Source organism: Zonotrichia leucophrys, chromosome 2 (genome assembly GCF_028769735.1).
Source record: "Zonotrichia leucophrys gambelii isolate GWCS_2022_RI chromosome 2, RI_Zleu_2.0, whole genome shotgun sequence".
Lineage (NCBI taxonomy): Eukaryota > Metazoa > Chordata > Aves > Passeriformes > Passerellidae > Zonotrichia > Zonotrichia leucophrys.
In genome coordinates, this window is record NC_088171.1 from 33,712,196 (window position 1) to 33,733,075 (window position 20,880).

General features: G+C 39.7%; 1 protein-coding gene across 1 annotated transcript; it reads right to left on the reverse strand.

The window, feature by feature from the left end:
• Window positions 1-766: 766 nt before the first annotated feature.
• Window positions 767-20,001, reverse strand: SPMIP4 (sperm microtubule inner protein 4). The gene is given in 10 exon segments (XM_064703181.1): window positions 767-861; window positions 864-1,164; window positions 1,360-1,519; window positions 1,605-1,608; window positions 3,858-3,950; window positions 6,561-6,593; window positions 6,596-6,744; window positions 16,222-16,344; window positions 17,190-17,232; window positions 19,857-20,001. Coding segments are annotated over 10 exon segments (1,146 nt in total).
• Between the last annotated feature and the right edge of the window lie 879 nt (window positions 20,002-20,880).

Here is a 20,880-nt window from a genome sequence, read left to right on the forward strand (position 1 = left end):
ACAAGAAAAAAGTCCAGCCAAAAGGCCACTCCAAATCATCTCTCCCCATCCAATCATCTCCACAATCTCCGGGCCAAAGTCCTTATCTCTCATCTCCCTTCTTATTCAGCTTCGAGGAGGATTAGCATTTTTGTAAGGCCCCAATCATGCAAGAAAGGGTTAAAAGTTTTCAGTCTCTGTCTGTCGGTCCCGGAACGGCTCCCACGCATGCTGCCCACACGCTGCCGCTGCGGCCGGGCAGTCTTCCTCCCCCTTCTCGCTGGCTGCTCTCCTGGGGGGAGGGGAAAGGGGGGCTGGCTCCCCGAGGGCTGACTCTCTGGGATCTTCCACCCTTCCATCCTCGAAGCCCCCCCGAAGCCCCCTCAAGCCCATCTCTGTCCAGGCCCCGGGCCTACCGCTACCGCATGGCCGGCCCCTCCCCCGCCCAGCAGCAACAGGCTGGGCGGGAGAGAGAGAGATCTGAACTCCTCGCCGCGATGTCCAAAAAGAGGAAGTGCCAGGGCAGTGCCCTGCTTTTAACCCCTGTGTATTCTCGGAGGTGTGTCCAAACCCCACTGGCTACACCAGGTGTCAGTATGAAACCCAAAACCTTCATTGGTTTGACCACAGCTTCCCAGAATTCCCAACTTCTTCCTGGTCAAACCATGACAGCCAGACAATTTGTATTGAAGTTATTTTTATTTGTTACTCCATTTTTTAAAAAAGTGTCAGTTAAAGAAATAAAAAAAATATTGAAACCACAGTTCTTGTGCCTCTTTCAATAGTGTTATCTGTGAGGATTTTCTCTCTCTCCTTTTACAGAATCACGTCCATGTTTTTGTGCTGCTGTCATAGAGAGGGAATGCTGCAGCTCCATCAGCCTGTCTGGAGCTGGGGAACTTCACAGCTGGGGATCCATTCCGGCAGTGTTATCTCTCTTGGCCCATCCTCTGGTCTCCATGCAGGCAGACATATTTCTTTATGGCAAAGTCTGTGCAACAAAATTTCACTTTCTTCATGCTTTACAGCCAGTGGTAAGCTTGGCTTACTTAGGCTAACTGGGTTTTTCAATATTGTATGTTGATCCAAATATCTGGGCTTGAAGTCTTCATAGGAAAGTGAACATGCAGATTTTGGAAGGGTTTCAAATTTGGGCCTTCCTGAAAGCTGCCACCTCTACAATGCCTCTTTTTGCAACATCAGTGATTTTCAGAAGGTTGTTTATTGTGGGGCTTGAATCAACATAAGGAACTTTCTGGTAGCATGTCTGAGACAGAGTGTCCTGCTCTTGGCTGACATCCCATTTCTGGTCTGTGCTTTCTGTCACTTTGCACTGCTGACCTAGGCTGGCTGCTCTTTTTATTTCACTCAGCATTGTGCCTTAGTAGCTGGTGACAACAGTGGGAATGCTGAGTACAGGTGAAGGCTTCTGAAGGAGTATTGTTTTTGCAGAATTGATTAATGGGGATGTTCACCTTGAAGTAAGCATGCAGTGCACCCTTCAGGAGGTGTCACTTGTGACAGACCAGCAGAAGTGTTTCTGTATGAAGAACGTAGCAGGATTTATACTGCCATCTATGTCTCTTAGCAGGGACTGCTTATTTTAGCAGATCATTGACCCTGACTGCCCTGAAAAGGCACAGTTAGAGGTCACTCAGTAAAGAGAAACAGCCCAGACCTTCACTACTGCTCTGTCTTATAGGGAGCTCAGAGTCACTCTTTATGCTTTGGAGAACTAAATATTCTTTTCCACCCTGGTGCATAAGATATAAATGGGTTTAAATGTCTTGTGCTTTTTTCTTTCTTCTATAAGCATCTGTCTTCTCAAATGAGTGACTTTTTTCTTTCTTCTATAAGCATCTGTCTTCTCAAATGAGTGATAGTGTAAATGGTGACTGGAATTAGTGTGTTTTTAAGTTCTTTTAGGAACAGCTGCAGGTGGTTTTTAGGATGCTCATTTGCATGTGACTTTTTAGCTTTCTCAACCACAATTTGATCCACTGCTCACACACTGTTAACCTTTATCAATCCTTTACATTGTTGAGGCTTTAGATGCTGGTGTAGAGCCAAAAGGGCTGTTCAAACATAAAGTACATTTGAGTCCCATAGTCAAAGAATGAACTTCAGTAGTTACTGTGCTGAACAATCTCAGTGTTTGATATTCAACATATGTATGCTTTAAGTGGATGAGTGTTGTTCAGGTAAATCACCATGGCCCAGGATAGGCCTCTGCCAATCACACTTTGGAAACCAGAGGGCAATAAAACTGCTCAGTTTTGAATTATGTAAGGTGCTGGTCTGGATTTTCATTTCCAGAGACAAACTGTTGAAAGTGTTCTTTGAAGTGTTCATTATCATAAAGCAAACCAATTTTTTTTTCCTTCATCACACTGAAAAAAACACAAAGTTTGACAGCTTTTCCATTTCAGATACAGAGATTCAATTATCAGAAATTTGTAAATGCATCAGAAAAAGTAAAATGTAAATCAGAAGGGATTTCCTTACTTGGATTTTTTTTAATCCAATAGAAGAAAAGCAGGATAATCTGGGGACTTCTTATCCAGGGCCGTTTGGGACTATAACTAAGAAAATGACAGCATCTTACTTAGTTGCCCTGCTTTGTGTAAGTCCATGCAGTTTGAATCTGGAAGTGTGTTCTGGTGTAGTTCACCCTAGGACAAGGTGCTGTAAAGCCAGCAGAGCAGGAATGTGCTCCTTCTGTTTTACCTGCAGAATTGCTTAGTCAGTTACAATTGCTTAGAGCTGCAATCAGTCAGAACTGGGTCTATAAAGCCATCACAAGTAATGAGGCATTAGCAAAACACAACTCTCAACTTGATTTGCTCTGCTTATATACCACATTATGCTCTGCTTGCATGAGTAGCATTTAATGCAGATAATATCTTTTCACTTTTATACAGGTCACAGAGAATATAAAAAGTGTTGAAGACAAAAAACACACTTTCTCATTACTGTTTTATACATCCTTAAGAGTAAATCTTGGCATCAAAATAGAATTTGCCAATGTTATTGATGCACCCTGGAGGAAGAAAGGCAAATCACTCATGGAAATGGAAGAGTGTAAATCATAGAAACTCTACTAAACTTGAACTGGTGTGGTTAGTAAGGAAGCAATAGTCTGCAATGGTAATGAGTCACTTATCAAACACATAATGCAATAAGGACAGTAAATTGGTGAGTTCAGTCAGACTGTCCTGATTGTCCCCCTTCACATGACATCTGCCAACTCATTTTATGGACACTGTTACACATACTGCTCAAGGCTAAAGGTCTTTTGAATTTCTGTTGTGTGTTGGTGCCGACTTAAAAGAGTAAGATAAAAAGTAAGCAGATAACCACAGTAACTTCCCCTTCTGCAAGCCCCAAAGAAGCCATTAATCCATTCTGTCAACCTGCTGTGTCAGGACTGATTTAGTATTGTGAACTTTTGCCTCTGCTTTGGAGTGAGCTTTGCCCTGTGCTTAAGTATTGTCAAAGAGAAGGCTTAATTCTTCCAGCTGATTCTGATAATACTCTTGCCAGCATTACTTGTGGTGGAAGTGTGAGATTCTTAGCAAATTCACAGTATTTATTGGTTCTCCACCTAGTTGTTCAGTCAATCTGCAAACTGCTTTTATATAAGGAAATATATTGGAACTCTTCCTAAACAGAGACATGTTTTATTGTCACACATTTTTATGGGTTAGGAAAATCAGGGCAAATCTACAATCCCCCTGAAAAGCCTCAGATAATTTACAGTTTATGTGTCCTTTGTTACTAAATAACAAAAAATCAGTGTCTTTGAGTAATTAAGGGCCTAACAACTTGTGGTCTCACATTGCTATCCCAACTAAACTAATTTAATAAAAATTGCTTACCTGTGAAGACCTGACTGTATGTTGTGATCTTCAGAGCCCTTTCAGTATTTTGTAGCATATTGGTTTTAACTGGAGAAAAGTTATATTTGAGCTCTTTAAAATGGGGTTGGGGGACACTATCTTTGGATAATGTTTAGATTTGGATAATATATTTGACCATTTTCTTCTTCAAACTTGTAAAGCTGAAGGATAAGAAGAAACAGCTAAGGTATAAAACAAATATATGTGCTGTATGGGGAAGACTATTTTAAAGACTTGAAATAACCTGTGTTCACCCTCCTCTCCCTCAGTTATCTGTTTAGCAAATGCTAATGAAATTTAAATCTGGTGGGAGGAAAATATATTTGCTGCAGTATTAGTACTCAACTGGAAGTTTCAACAGGTATGTACTTGTGCTGAACTTGGGTCAAATAACTTGGAATCCAAATTCTCATGGTAGTCACATATGATAGGCAGGGAAAGCTTTGTAAGCTTTTTTTGTCGTAGTCACAGTTATAAACTGCCTTAAAATGAACTGCCTGTTATTGTTTCCATTGCCACATCTGTAAACAGTGTGTGCATAGAGCAGAATGATAGATGGATCTGCATTTTTAGCTGTAGATGAATGCTCACTATAAAGACAGCTGTGATGGTGGGAGAGGTGCTTTCTGTGAGCTGCTGCTAATGTCTCTTTTGCCTTTGGAAACTGGTCTGGTGGATGTGCAAACAGAACTCACTCTTTTGGTACAAAATCAGCAAGATTAGACCAGATCAGCTATTTTATCAGCATCAGTTAACCCAGTGATGTGTGATGAAGTCTTAGTGGAAGTACTCTACATGACCATCTGCAGCACTAGATCAGGAAATCTAATTGTCTCAGGCAAAGAGGTGGTGACAGGCAGCTGAGAGCTTGATCTTATACCAGAAAAAAGCTGCCTTTGCAGAAGGCCACCTTGCCATTGCCAATTGCAGGAGCTGTGGATTGATTCACACACCAGCAGGGAAGGTTCTTATTTCATTTTCTGTGCATGATTTTACAAACAGGAACAGCAGGCTCTAAAACTTATTGAATTGTGAAGCTCGTTCTGAACCCCTAATGTCACCATGAGGAATAACAAAGTTTTTCTAGATGTCTTTTAAAAATGAAACTGTAGTGGAATTAGTTTCCAATCCTGTTTCTGTCACCACTTTTTCTCTCTCCAGTCTTTGTGCCTCATTTCCTTATTTACCTCACAGTGATGCTGCCAGCATTAATTACATAATAGATGTTATGAGTTTAAAGGAGAGATGTGGAAAAGACCCAAAGCTTTTAAGCACAACCTTCTGTTGGTAAAAGTCACCAGGCTGTCGTCTGGGTTATCTGTATTTAACCAGGGATTTCTCCTTCAGCCATGAGAACTGCAGTGTCCCAGTCTCTGAGAAAGTCAAAACATATGGAGGAAACAGCAAATGAAATTAAAGTATTTCCTAAGTGCCCATGGTAACTGCCCCCTTAGCTAATAATCCTGAACCTGTTAAACGTTGCTGGAAATAGATTTTGGTCTCTGATGATACTCCTGTTGTGCAAAAATAGGCTTTGTAAATCCACCTCCACACATGATTAATGTTTCTTAAATTGACCAGTGATCAGTGAAAACTGACTAAAAATTACTACTACTAGCTTTACATATTCTATGGAAGGATTTTGGTTTTGGATGGACAAATACTTCACCAAAAATAACTCATGTACCTAATTATATAAATAACAGTACAGTATTGTACTGACTGGGAATGGCAACTAATTAATGCTAATTGACCTCCTACTTAACATTATCAGCTTTTACTTTCCTGAAAAGCTTTTTATCCAGGCCAGCATGTGCTTTTTCTATTTCAAACCTTTGCTGCCAAACCCTTCCTGAGAACCACTGCCATGGCACACAGAGGTGCTGGCTTTTTCCTGTCCCAAATTTCCTCTAGCCCTGTGCAGTCAGTAGCTGCCAAGTGCTCCTCATCAGTTCACAAAGATGATCTTTGAAGTCTTCTGAAACAGAGTACCTGTCAGTTAAGAACAATGATTTCATGCCCTTTTCCTCTAATATTTGATGTAAAAGACTCTCAGGGTAAGATGCTGCTGGGGTTAAAAACAAATAGCTCATGATAGTTTTCATAGTGTTCTGCAAATGGTGAATGTCCAGGGTTTCATCTCAGGCTTCAAAACGGATAGGAAAAATTGTTTCTTCTCTCTGGATCTTGTTCTACTATTTGTGTAGTGATATAAGATTTTAAATTATTCAGCTCTTATTCCATGGGTATTTCTTTTAACCCCAGTGCAGGTGGCAGGCATGACTTTGGCTCAAAAAATGCTACTTTTGGGTCCCACTGATGATTTTTTTCTTTCATTTTTCTTTCCCTGTTTTGAACTGTGGAGAGTTAGTTGTCTGGCAGAAGATATCAGACACACTAAGAGATCCATCAGCTTTTGTGGGGAATGGCAGCTGTGCTAATAGCTCTGTTGGCTTCTGAGGCTACAAGGGGGCCACAAATTGCTTTTATTCTCAGTGCTGAGACATCCTCCATGAGACTGCAACTATCAGCACATACAGCTTTATTTTAAGCCAAACTGCTTACCTTGACCACTGGTGTAGTCAGATTCTGTTAAACTTCAGCAGAAAAGAGTCACAGCTGCCATAGTGGTTTTAGGTAAGTTTCAAGGATAAAGGGTAAACCAGTGGAGTTCTCTCTTACCTCTGGTCTTCCTCAGAACAACCAGGTCAAAATCTTGCTAGAGATACTGGTATGGTAAGGTTGATGACTGCTTGAATTGATCCCAGCGTCTCAACCCTCAAGTGATCTGAAGTTTGGGAACATGGTGTACCTGGAAATGTGTGCAGGGTAGGGGTAAGAGGGGGAGAATGGCAGGCACAATGATCTTGGGTTGGTTTAAGTTGTCAGGAAGAAGGACAGAAAGAAAGAAAATTTCCTTATTTCACATTTCACTGAGCTTTGGATTAAATATAACACTTTGCAAGAACGGGGAGAGATGTGAGAATCAAAAAGGTGATATCTTAGTTTTTTAATCCCCTTTTGCTTGCACCCTGCAAGCAAGAATTCCCAATGATGCTGCCCTTGCAGCTTTTTTACATGATCAATCATACTGATTCTCATTTACTTTTATGTGGCTTAAGGGAATTTAAGATTCTTGCCCAGCTCCAATTAATAGTAACTGAGTTTGTGCTTGTGTAATCAAAACTTGCCTCTAAGATGACATTTATTTCTGTGAGGAAGGGGGATAAAGCTAAACTGGAGATTTTATGGGATACTGAGAACTGGCATTTCATGGAGCGCCCATGTTCCTGTGGCTGTTCTTTTCAGCTGTAAATTTTTAATGATAGAAATTTAAGACTTAATAAAATCAGGAGTATCATGAAATCTGAGGAAAACTAACGTGGCAGTTTATTCCAGTAAGAAAGACCAGGCTGTTAAATGAATCCCTGTTTGGATTCATTTAATGCAATCCCTGTTTGGATTTAACTTTAGCACCACTGCACACAGCAGCTTGCTCAGAGCAAACACCTCCCCCCAGCTGCTGTGTAAAGCAAAGTCACGGTCTTGTACAGGAGCCAGATTAATTCAGTTCCTGGAGCTGTGTGTCATGACATAACGAGGTCTCACCAAGCTGGACTTTTCTGAGACTTCTTTCTCATAAATCTGCTTTATGAGAGAGAAGTTGTGCTTTGTAGTTGCTCTTAGACACTTTAATTCACATTAGGTAAAGAAGCCATGAACAACACAGCCAAGAAAACCGAATTATCCCATGGGCAAGTCAGCAAGATCACTATTTGGTAGGAGAGTGTGTGTGCTAAGTAAACACTGCTAATCTTCTAAACCCAATCTTTGCATGCTTTGTTCAATAGAGAGATTTTTGTGCTTTATTGTGTTGCTGCTGCTTATTGCCAAGGAACATGCAGTGTGCAATTCTGACTGAGAACAACAACTTGCCCTTTTATTTCATTAAGGAAAGGTAAGATACAGGCAAAATGTACCTAGGCAAAGTGTCTGGTGGTTTGGGAAGAATTAGCTGAAGTGACCCACTGTCATTTGCATCTCCCACCCTTTATCTGAATCAGTGCAGTCAATATACATCAGGGACAAATCAATGTGCAGGCAGTGTTCTTACTGACACCACTCATTACATGAGGAATGTTTTGTGTTGCCAGGTGCCAAAGACTGAAAAGACATCAGGAACATGTAATGTGTGGAATGTCTTTTTAAAACAGAGTGAAGGAATAAAAAAATCTATCTCCTTAGACTTTTGTGTAATAAGCTCTATATTAGTTAACAATGGTATGTGCTATTAGTACAAAAATAAATTTAAAAAAATTCCTTTTATCAGTGATGCAAAACAAAAAACACCCTGTTTATACTTGCAGAGAAATTACCTCTTCATACTATGCTAATACATTATTTATATTTTACCTTGGAGACTTATTTATTTCAAGGCAAGCAAAAAAACCCACTAACTTTAAAGGGCAAGAATTTAATCACTAAGCCTAGCTAAGAGTCTCTTGACAATTTTACCAAGTCAGAAAATATCTAAGGTTGAAAAAGTAATTATTTGCTTAATGGTTCTTTTTGGTATAATAAAAAATAAAACAAATGCCTGAAGTATTGCTGGGCTAATCTAAGTAGTTCACCTAGAGCTCCAAAATTTTGTGTATTTCATAAGAAAGGCTTATCTACCAGGTCTTGCTTCAAAGGGTCTTTATTGTAAATGGGTAGGAGATGTTGTCAGATGAGAGCCCTTTTTAAAGCTTTATTATTTGTACATTGTCACACAATGTTTTTTCAAAAGCTGTATTCCAAAGCCTGCATATTGCTAAAACCCCTTGTTTCCCTCAATGAGAAGAGTGATGTCCCAGATTTATTTCCAAGCAGGAGATGATGGTAAATTCTCAGGGTTCCTCCTCTTGCTCATCTTGAAGACATAGAACTGTTGGGATGTTAATAGGCCCTGCAGGGATTCCATCCTTTCAGCCTTAGCAGTTCCTGCAGGGGCTCTATCCTCCCATGGCTGGGGTTTGTTCATTAGCCTGGTTAATGACATAGCTGTGGCATGGGAGCTGCTCCCAAACTGTCTCCAAGTCATCTGTGACTCAGGGTGCAGCTGGGCCACTCCATCATTGAATTGGTCTCTATAAAGATAAGGGTTGCAGAGTTACAACAAGGAAATAAGTCCCTTCACAAAAAAGAGTTTAAATACTGCCGTGCGCTTATTTCTTTCCATACTAACATGGGTGTTTTTAAAGATAAACTTCAGCTGCCTGATCAATTTTATTCACACATTCTGATACAAGATACACAAGTCATGCACTTCATTGTGAAATCAGTGCTGTGATGCTCTGGGACTCACTGCAATCAACATGAGGTGTGATATCTCACAAATTGCTGTGCCGGCATAACTCATGCTTCAGCTGAGCTGAACAAAAAAACTGCTTTTAATGTGTGATGCTACAAAGATAACAGGACTTAAAGTGTTGAATTCTGGCAACCATTTGTATATTGTTGCATATACAACAAACTGGGACTGATTCAAAGTTCACATCTGTCTTCATAATGGGAAGCCTTTATAGAAGCCTTTATGAATGCTTTAAAGCATTCATACTTTATAGAAATGCCATGCAGCCCAGCAATCTCTGAAAGTTTATTCCATAGATAATTCTAGTTGATTTTCCGTTTATTTCTACTGTATATCTACCAGTGCTGTAGATATGTAGAATGCTTCTTAGTATTTCTATTCAATTCACATTTATTTCTACTGTATATCTACCAGTGCTGTAGATATGTAGAATACTTCTTAGTATTTCTATTCAATTCATATTCTGTTACAGCTGTATTATTGTAACAGAATGAGAATTGAGAAGAAATACTAAGTGTTTTCAATTTCCGTTTTGTTGTGTTGCAGTGTGACTTGCTACATTTTTCACTGCAATAATTGGACATACTGCTGATGCACATAAATAACGACAGTCAATTTGCTTTGAGCTCTGGCATGGCAGAACTACTTAACTACCATTGTATATCACTTTTCATTTTAACATGTAAACTTAAGATAGCAATAAAATAAGGATGAATGTGCATTTTCATGACTGCCATGATTTAGAGAAGGTTTCTGAGCTCAGGTTGTAACAGCCAGCAAAGTTTTGCATTTTTAAGGGTAGATGGTTGTTCTGAATATTTGTTATATTTTTAAAACTCATACTCATACTGTGGCCTGAAGCCACCCAGAATGGAAGGCAGAAGAGAAAGAGGAAAGCAAGTAAGATATTAGCAGTTTTTAAAATTTGGCACTGTTTTCACTGGAGTTCTGTTAGACTTTTGGTGGAGTCTGCCAGTATCACACAAGAAACAGTTGGTCAGTATTATATCATCTGCCCCTTTATGTTCAGTCTACAGAGCATATGGAGTTTGTCCACTGAACAGAAGTTAAGGCTCGTGGTGGCAGGATTTATGCTTCCAGTTTGGAAAGGCTCAGAAAAAAAAATCCAGGGAGTTGTGCAGATGAACACCATCCCATTTCCCTAGCATTGAGTGGAGTATGGGCACTCTTCAATCACTTTTTGATAAAATAGGCATAAATCAAGTTTCACATGAGAGAGAATAGCCTTATGCGTGCTCTGGCTTCTGTGCAGTAGTTCTGCAGCTTCCCTTGTGGTGGCAGAGCATTAAGTGGAGAGAGGCACTTGTGCAGTGTTAGTAATGAGACACTTTGGAACCAGTGTGACCTTCATGAGGGTCTCCCACTTAGTGCTACTTTCCTTCTCTCTGACACATGCTAGAGGCCTCTGAAGATCTCTTTCTTTTCTCAAGTGTGCTTTTGGCCTGAAAGGGATGCAGCGTGGGCAGCCTCATGACCTTCACCTTCTTTTTAGATCAGGCCAGAGAACATTTTGCTTCTCTTTCCTGTTACTTTCCCATGTATTCTGTAAATAATTAAGAGAATCAGATGCATCACTCCTGCCAATTTTAACAGAAAGGAAATTACAACTAGAGAATAAATTGTTTCAAATGTATAAATTGCCTTTCTCTACAGGCTTTTATTCTTGCAAAGGGAGGCAATCACTTATCTTGCCTAACCTTAAATCCTGCTTGGTCAGGAATCTGCAGATCTGAGAACCACCATGGGTCAAGGAGCTGGGAGACAGCCAGAGGAATGTAAATATTTTGTGGCATGATAAACAGCAAAACCATATTAAAACCCACAAAGCAAAAAAACAAAACAAAACAAAACAAACAAAAAAAAAACCACCCCAAAAAACCCAGCCACCAACCCAAAAAGCTTAACAAAACAATTTTCATTCATTGTATGCTGTCACTAAACCTACTGGAAGCCTTACTGGTGTGGCTTGTCTGTGGGAGGACAGCTGCCAATGCTCTAGCCTGATGTGTGTGTGTATAACTAAGGCTCTTGGCAGTGGCTGAAAGCTGTTTTTCATCATCTTTCCTAATTTTTGTGGTCTTGTTTGTTATGAGTCTGAGGACCCATTACACCTATAGAAGTGAGGAGGGAACTCCTTTTCTCCCGTGCCTTTGACTGGGAGGGCATGTGTGTGTGACCCACTGCCAGTGCACTCAGCAAAGCCCATCTGCAGCCAGTCAGTGACTGATTCCAGTGTGCAAAACTGCACAAGGATAGTGCTCATCTTTAAGGCAAGGGCATTGTTGGTCCATGAAAGTGTAAAAGAGTTATTGCAAATACCTTGTAATTTGTTTCCCACAAGACAGTAATGGCTCAAAGGAGCCCTCACAGGCTATAAGGTAAATAAACTGAGTGTTAATAGCTCCCAGGTAGGTCTGCTTAGCACCACTCAGAGTGCATTTTTCAGGAAAGGTTCCATGTGGCTGTCACCATTTAATAGTTTCTGATGGCAAGAAGAATATTTGCTCTGAAAGACCTTGGACTGTGAAGGTGGAAGAGTTTTTGTGTGTGGGTTTTACTTTTTGCTTTAAAGGATATATTCTTTCCTTCAATTTAAAGGTCTTTTAAAGACCAAGAAAATATAATATTATAGGGAAATAAGATGCTTAAACTAGGATGAATGAAAATATTTTTAGAGACCCAGCATATTTCAGGTTAAGATGTGAGTGCATAATAACAGAGAAAACATTTTAATGATCTGCTGATCAAACATTCAGAGTCCAAGGTTATGTACTTTTTAGTGTGTACGGGGGTAGAATTTGACCTACTCCTGTAAAATCTCCTTCCTCCTTATGTAGCTGACACAAGGGCACAGAGTCACATCAGTCCCTGGTTGCTTCCTGTTAAGGAAGAAAATCCCTGGAAAGGTGCTGGGATCTCTTCCTCAGCCTGTGTCCCTGGGTGACCCACTCAGGTGAGCGCCTGTCATGAGGAATGCACCTCACAGCCCTGGACAGTTAACTGTGAAATCATCACAGAATTATTCTCAGGTTTCTAATGTACTTATATCTGCTGATATAAGAGGTTGTTTATTTTCTCTTTTTGAAGAATTTACATCTATGCTTCAAACTACCTTAATCTAAAATCCACGTCGTTTGATCAGGTGTTTTGCTGGTGCCATCAAGTGGCAAAATGTTGGATTGCAAAAGTCCCACAGCACCCAAATTGATTCAAATACATCTTGAACAGCACCAATGAGGAAAATAATCCCTGGCAAGCCTCCTCCAAAAATACATATGTATAAATATGTATGAGAAAAATGGACTGAAGTACACATGGTGTCATGATTACTTCATGTACTTCAGTTTGATCTGGATTTTAACAAGTGGAAAGGCTAATATTTTTGAGTATTACTAGTTGATAAATATAGGCAACCTGTAAAGCAAACTCAGAGATCCATGTTGAAGAGCTACTTGAACTGAAGTGGCACAATGCTGTATTCTGAATTTCTGTCTTTGTTGTCTTCTGTTACTAGCTAATCTCTTTTTACAGAACATAGCCCTTTCATTTCATATCATAGCTGCACTTCATATGATCACAGTAGAATGAATATTCAGTTTGCTGCTGTATTCTCTAACTTCATAATCTGGTTAACTGAAAATTTAAACTTAAAGTTCATCATTCATACACACATCACTTTTTTTTTTTTTTTTTTTGCCAGCTGAGTGACATCATGGTATTGTTCAGTAGGAAGGCCTCTGTGCAAAGGAAACACATAAATTTATAAAGCTTATGCTCTATTTCCTTGTAAAATCCAAATAAATTGGTATGTTTTTGTCTTGATTTCTCAGGAGACTGCTAGTATCAAAACTCATAGATGCTGCCAGTGTGGAAATTATCCTGTGTTTCAAAATCATGCAGGGCTGGATTTTGAGGAGTGCTGAGCACCCATGCCTGACTTAAAAATTCCTGAGAATGCTGAGCATTTCTCCCTGTTAAAACCTGGCTCTTACATTTCCTTACCACACACACCTAACACTCAACAAGACCTATGGGAATGCCTCAAATAGGTACAGGCTCCAACTTTTTACCCTAAAATCAGTTATTTCTACACTCTGGGCATCACTTTCAGCTCCTCCTTCTGCCAAAGGGCTCACAGAATCCAGCCAAACTGCATGGTGCTTTTTTACTGACAAGAGTCTGAAAACAGCTCCACACCAAAAAACAAAATCAACAACAGAGAGCAAATGAGAGTGTGAAAAGGATGGAAATGCAGGTGGAAAGATCAGCCATAATCAGTAAGATTTTCCTGGCATTAGAAAAAGCCTTACATTTTAATTAATTCTCACTGTGGATACTTCCTGATGTTTTATTTACAAATTCTATTATAAGCATAAGTATATTAAAGCTTCTTATATTTTCTGCACTGAAATTTGTGCCAGTACTGTCAGAGGCACAAACACGAAAATATTTCATTTGAATCTTGCCCACTTCATCTTTTTACTCTGTAATTATTTGCACTAGACTAAGCTTTTAATTAATATCTAGCCTGTATCTCTGGCATGTTTGGAGATCAGTGAAACTAATGCTATTGGGATTACTGTAGCTCTGTTGCTTGCCTGTTTTCTGTGTTTTACAGAAACTTAGTATGGAGGAAAGGCTACACTCCTTGGCCCCTGAGTAGCACCTTCAGATTTTAGGTACCTGTGTATGCTTTGAGCAACTCTCCTGCAGTAACATTTTACTGTGAGAGTTGTCCAAAACCAGCAAATGGATGTCATTATCATAGATGTAGTAGCTATGAAGTAGCTATTAACATGAAGTAGCTTGCTAACCTCTTCTCCCTTTCTGACTGCTACATTGGTTTTCTGAGATGGGACATGTAGTTGCAATGACTCATCTGCTTTCTTATGAGGTACTATGCCTGAGTTGGCCAAAATCTCTCCTGGCTTGCAGTGTGAGTGTAGGAATGTGGAGACATAGAATACATGCCACCTGGGCAATTTCCACCTTGTGGAATAGGAATGCTTGTTTCTGGACCTCTTTTTTTTCTCTAGAGTGAGATTCACTTGGATTGGTTAGGGGCTCTACACTAGTGTGCCTGCGCATCAAATAATCCAAGGGATTGCATATTCAGAAAAGACAAACACAAGAGCAATGAAAATTCTTGTTTCAAGCTCATTTGACATCCTTTCACCTGTCCCATCACTGTGGCATCACAGCACCTTGCCATGGTTCTGGGATGGAAGTCCCATCAACATCATTTAACAAATGCGAGTGCCGGACTCTCCCCTGGGATGGGGTAACCCTGGTTATAGGAACAGATTGGGTGATGAGAGGCTGGAGAGCAGTCCTGGGGAAAGAGATCTGGTGTTTGGGTTGATGGCAAGCTGAAGGTGAGTCAGCAGTGTGCCCTGGCAGCTGAAAGGACCAGCTGTATCCCGGGGTGCATCAGCAGAGCACAGTGAGCCAGGTGAGGGAAGTGACTGGGAAGTGACTCCTGCTCTGCTCTGCCCTGGTGCAGCCTCACCTCGAGTGCTCTGAGCTGGTTTGGGTGCCTTAGTGGAAGAAGCACATCAAACTGTCAGAGTGTGTCCAGAGGAGGGGACCAAGATGGTGAAAGGTCTCAAGGGCAAGATGTTGTACAAGAGGCAGCTGAGGTCACTTGGTTTGTTCAGCTGGGAGAAGAGAAGGTGAAGGGTGATCTCCACAAAGTCTACATCTTCCTCAAGGGAGGCAGAAGTGCTGATCTCCTCTCTCTGGTGGCCAGAAATAATAGGATGTAGGAGAATGGCATGAAGGTCCATCAGGGAAAGTTCAGGATGGATATTTGGAGAAGGTTCTCCACTGTGTGGGTGACCAGTCACTGGAACAGACACCCCAGGGGAGTGATCATGGCACCAAGTGTGTCAGAGTCCAGGGAGCATCTGGACAGTACTCTTAGTCATGGTTTAGTGTTAGATAGTCGTGTGAGGAGCAGGATTGGACTTGGTGGTCCATATGGGTCCCTTCCAAACTGTGATATTCTGTAATCATTTCACGTAAAGGTTAGCTCATGATACCAAAGAGGAGAGCAAGGACAGGAAGGCAAGTTTCCAGTCTTTGAGTAATGTTTTAACTCTTTGACATTCTAGCCTGCATCTTCCATTCCTGTTGGAAAGGCTGCAGGACGGAAGGCTATCCTTGGACTTTTCTGAGTCAACCTTAAGCAGCGTGCTCTGCTTTCAAAGCTTTCCTGTAAGTCAGTAATGGTGATCTGAATCCTACATGAGTGTCTGAACAACACAGATTTGGCATCATCATTTGCCTATACTTCAGTTAGTCAGTCTTTTTTTTTTTAATGCTGTCATGAAGAAAAAGAAGTCTTGGAACTGGTTTCAGTGGAAGTGGCACCAACCTCAGTACATTTTAAAGAATAAACTGGCTGTGGTTAGAGTCTAGGAAAAGGAGCCCTAATTCCAAAAGCATTCCCCAACAGCTCCTCAGCTGTTGTTCCTAGGCATATCTCTACTTTTACAACAGCTTTCTGAAAAAGCTGAGCACTGACTTTTCATGTTTATGCCTATAAACATGAATGGGGATGCTGTAAATTGGGCCAAAAATGAAATCTTTAAGTTCAGGAAGATTGTTTGGGACAACAGCCAACAGTAAATAGTTATCAAATGATGGGCAAAAAAGCAAAACAGAAATTTGGAACTTCAAGTGTTTCAGCAAAATATTGTGTAGAGATTTGTGAGTACCAATATATTTCCACATTAATATTTAGGGCATTGTGAAAAAAATAAAAGCTTAAATTGCCCATGCAGATATTTGCACATCTCAGTCTAAATTGCTGTTCAAGCATTTTGCTGCCTGGTGCTCCACTTGGTGAAACCACTTCACTTAAACATTTTGACTGTGAGAAGTATATGTCTAGCCTATGTTGGCTGAGGGTCTTTTCCACTACCATAAGGTGTACATCCATTAATGTACATGGAGATCCAAATGTACATGAGATCCTTTTCCCTTGCTCAGTTGTCTTCTGGCAGTACATGTAGATCAAGTCCTCCATGCTTCCTTTCTGCTCCTCAGTGAAGCTGGCAGCAATGGAGGAATTTCCTGAACTCTTTATATCTGAAATCAAAAAAACAAACAAAACCAGAATGTCTTTTGATAGCAGCAACAGTTATGGTTACCTGAAGTGTTTTAAACAATGACAACTTGTCTCTGTTTTCATGACTGACTTACTCAGTTTATTTTGGCTAATGCCATTAGGATGAACCGTCAGTAGGAGAAGTTAGTACAACAGCAATTGTCAATTGTTTAATGAAGGTTGGGTCAAGTCGATGTTTTGCTCAGTGAGGGGAAGAAAGAAGGTGATAGATGTGTGCAGCATGTGCATCTTGCCGTGTTATTGAGTATCAGCTGCCAGCACATGCATACCTGCACTCTCAGCAGCATATGGACAGCAAATATATGCAATAGCACAGATGGAAGCTTTAGCATCTAATTCCCACTGATTTCAGAATTTGTAATTTATGCCTTGAGAACTTCCCCTCTCCATCTCTAGAGAGGGGTGAGAATGTTACTGTTTAGTAGCTAAGATAAGACTGAAGGAATGCTGTGTTAGGCACTCACATGGATGTGCTAAAGGCTGAGGATACTTTGCACATTTCCATACATTGGTGTCATTTGACACCAAGCAGTTTGGTGTTTATGATGAACCAAAATGAGAATCTGATGTGCCATAGAGTATCAGAAAACTTTTCTGTTTCTCTGTTTCTGAAAGAAGTCAAGCATTCACTTACAAGTTCTGTCTAAAATTTTGCCCCCAGTCTGAAAGTAGTCAGGCAGATGCCAAGTCATCTGTTTGGCTGTGATGTTTGCATTCATTAGGCCAGCTCTCACTGGAAACATTAATAAACCATTCCTGGTGGCTGCTCTCTATAGGCTACCAAGCTGCAGAGCAACCACTTTACCTTGGACATAAAAGAGAAGCATTGCACACAGAGGTCTGATCATCTAGTCAGTTCGAACAGGACTGTGTAAAACTTAAAATATTTACAAGTCTCCTTCTCCCAAAGAAACATTTATAGCCAATGGTGATCCAGTGACATTTGAGATCTCAACACACATTCAAAAATGTCTCAGCCCAGAGATTATCAAAAAAGGGCTAAGGTGAACATATTTTTAAAATGGCTATCATGAACAATCCTTAAGATTCTCAGCACTATAGACAATAATTTGATAGACACTATTAGGGTTTCTAACTTCCACAATAGTAGATTTATTCTGAATTCTGACAGACAACTTCCAGCTTTCTGGTTTGTTTTTTTTTCCTGAGAAAAAACCCACCACCCAAAATATAATGTTCTGGGATCAGAACATCAGTTTGCTAGTGCCTTCTTTACCATTAAAAAGTTGCATTTTTCCCTTCAGGTTTGTTTTGTATGTCATGTGGATGTCAAACCAGAGTGTAAGAATACAGTGTCTTTAGTTATGAGCTTGTGAAGGCCTCCAGTAATTGTTTTGATCGGTGTGTGAGGCCAGCACATCTGAGGGTGTATGCTGCCAACAGCTTCCAGCAGGTCATGCAAGGAGAGTTCTTATTCATACTGGCATTTTAATTCAGGGCTCTACTTTTGACATGAATCTTCCAATGTCTCTGTTTTGCAGTACCTTGGTCTTGGAGTACATGAACTGGGTTCCTTATGGATGTATTTATCTGAAAGCTGTGTTCCAGAAATATTCCAGGAAGGTATCACAGCCACAAATGGACCCTTAATCCAAAGTAAATAGCATCTGAAATGCATTTTTTTGGCACCTCAGATCCTAGCACCCACTGTTTCACTCAACACATCTTCTCCTGTAGCCCACAATACATGCCAAGTGACACAGTCACTGAGCAACATTTTAATAATTCCAGATTTAGATTTAATTGAATTTTTTGAGTGGGATGGTCTGAATTTGTTTTTATTAACTGTTTCCAATAAACCTATAAATAACTGTACACATAATCTTAGGATATCAATGCTGAATCTACCTGATGATAGGGTAAAATACATAGGATACCTTCTTTGTATATATATATATATATATATGCAACCAAGTATTATTCAAATATATGTACATGCTTCTGGTTATTCAGGGTCACAGTCTGGCCATGCAAATATTGGTAGCAAATGCTCCAGTCCAAGAAAATAATGTAATAAAATTAATGAATTAGTTCTTTATAAATGCTGAGAACAACTGTCCTATTTATTTATTTTATTTATTTATTTGTATTTATGTGACTAGGAAAAAATGTAACATTTAAAAAATGTATGATATTGTAAAACATGCAGCCATCTTCTTTTCAAGTATGAATTGGGGTGCTCATGTGTGTGTTGACAGTAGCAGAAAAATGTAGTTTATGATCTGTGTTACAATACAGATTTTCATGGTCACAGAGAAAAGAATGCTACAACCTTGATATGTATATTTAATGTTTGTGTTTCAGAATTGGGTCTAGTTGTCATCTGAAAGGTGCCTTGCTGTTGCATTGCTTAATTTTTCCTTTTTCTGGGTATCCTGTGTAGCTAACATGATTCTTTCCTGGATATTCATTAAAATTTAAATCAGGCCTATAATTCAGTAAACTTCCAAGCCTATTAATAGTTAAAAGAGTGCAGATGGAAATTCACCAAATTCCTGCAATGCAAGGAATACCACAAAAACTTGCCTCAGGGCAGATATGTAAGTGGGAGGCATCAAGACACAGCTTGACAAGTGTTAGAATTCAATAATATCAAAGTATTCTTACTGAAATTCAGATGTTGAATAGGAGACATTACAAATAATGAAAGAATTTATCAATTGTAGTAAATCAGAAGCCTGCCAGAAAGATGGAAACTAGGACCTGATTTTGCTAACAATAGAGAGAAAATCTCATATGAAAGAACACTGGAGGACTTGAGGCTCACTCTGGAATCCATGATGTACGGAAAAAATACAAATTTAGACTGAAAAAAAAAAAGTCATGAGTGTCAAGCAGCATGGAAGTTCAGCTTTCCAGACCTTTAAAAATAGCAGGAATTCAGTCATATCCTGCCCCCCAGCTATTAGTATAATTGAGCCTGTAAAATATAGTCAAAACACATTGATTTCTGAAACTTCCTGATTACATACTGATGATTACAAAAGCTAACTGCAAGCTTCCTTTGATTTAAAATTTTAATTTAAAATTTTATTTCAGTAATTCTAGGTCAAACTGTAATCTAGGGGAAAAAAAGGTTTAAAACAGGAGAAGATACCATGATAAATGTTGGCGATTGATTTGTCAAATATGCTCATATTTTTTCAAATTAGAAATAAATGCAACATATGTGTTCATTTTATTTTTTATGAAAATTATTTCAGGAGATTTTGAATGCTAAAACCACAGTATAGTTTATTTTAGCAGTCCTCTTTTCAGCAGTGATGAACGTATTTCCTGGGGGACTGACAGACTATTGCACAAAGTAGAAGATACTCTGTTTCATTAAAGCAAAAAGAAAAAAGTGTGTCTTGCCAGAAAAACATAACCATGAGAAAATGCTTTCAGTAACAGCAAATTGATATCAAATACTTCTAATGGAATAATTTTCCTTTACAAGTTCTGCTCTTACTTGTCTTGAGATAGTCGGACAAGCAAGGAATTTGAAATGGAGTTAGTGCTACATTCAAATTGAATGTTCTTGATAGGACCTCAGGTCTCTAATTTTCTTGGTAGTGTTGGGGCAGGTTATGCAGTAGCAGGTTATCATGTTTCATATTTGAAATTTTAGGTGAAGATGCAGGATAAAATACCAAATACCATAAAAATTTTTACTGCATCTGAATACTAAGGAGAAAACAGATGAGCTCTGCCTAATTCTGGCAAGTGTCTACAGGAAACAGTACTTGCTTTTACTACTGCTACTGCTTATTTGTACCAGGTTACAAAATAAAACAAACAGAAAAACAACATGAAAGAAGCAGATTACAGAGGTGTGATACTATTGTTTTGTGTTACTGATGAACAGAAGCTGGAAATAAACTTTCAAGTAAGAGCATAAAGTTTGGACTTGCACAGAAAAGGACTTCTGCACAGGAAGTCTCGCTTGGTGAATTCAGTTTCACTGTGAAGTTCCAGTCCCACTCTGAAAAGGACTTTAAACCCATTATACATTTAACAGAAAATACCTTTTTCCTTAACTGCCATTTTGTCTCTATATCTGTACTTAGGGGAAATGATTCAGTCCTCCTTTCACTTGAACAAATTTGTATTTCAGCGCTGGTTGATCAGCTGATTGTGAGGAGAGGAGCTGTCCTAGGTCAGTGTAAACCCCTGAGCTCTCCAGAGCTCCATGCAGGCATTTATATCTAAACAAGGTGCCTCTGCTTTGGGCTGCTCTCTTGTGCAAGTCAAAAGCGCCAGGACTTTTACTTTCTATCAGATGAAGCTTTGGTTCGTGGCAACCAAGAATCTTCTCCAAAGAGAAGACAGAAAGACAAAAAGCCACCATCAGTTTCTTAGACAAAGTAGACAAAGAAGCACTACTGCTTCCTTTCCCATCCACCAAGAGCCAGCAGAGCATTCCCTTGTATCTGTGCCTGCTTCTTCTGGGACAGCCCTGGGGAAGCCCTCAGGAACCTGTTTGATCCAGGACA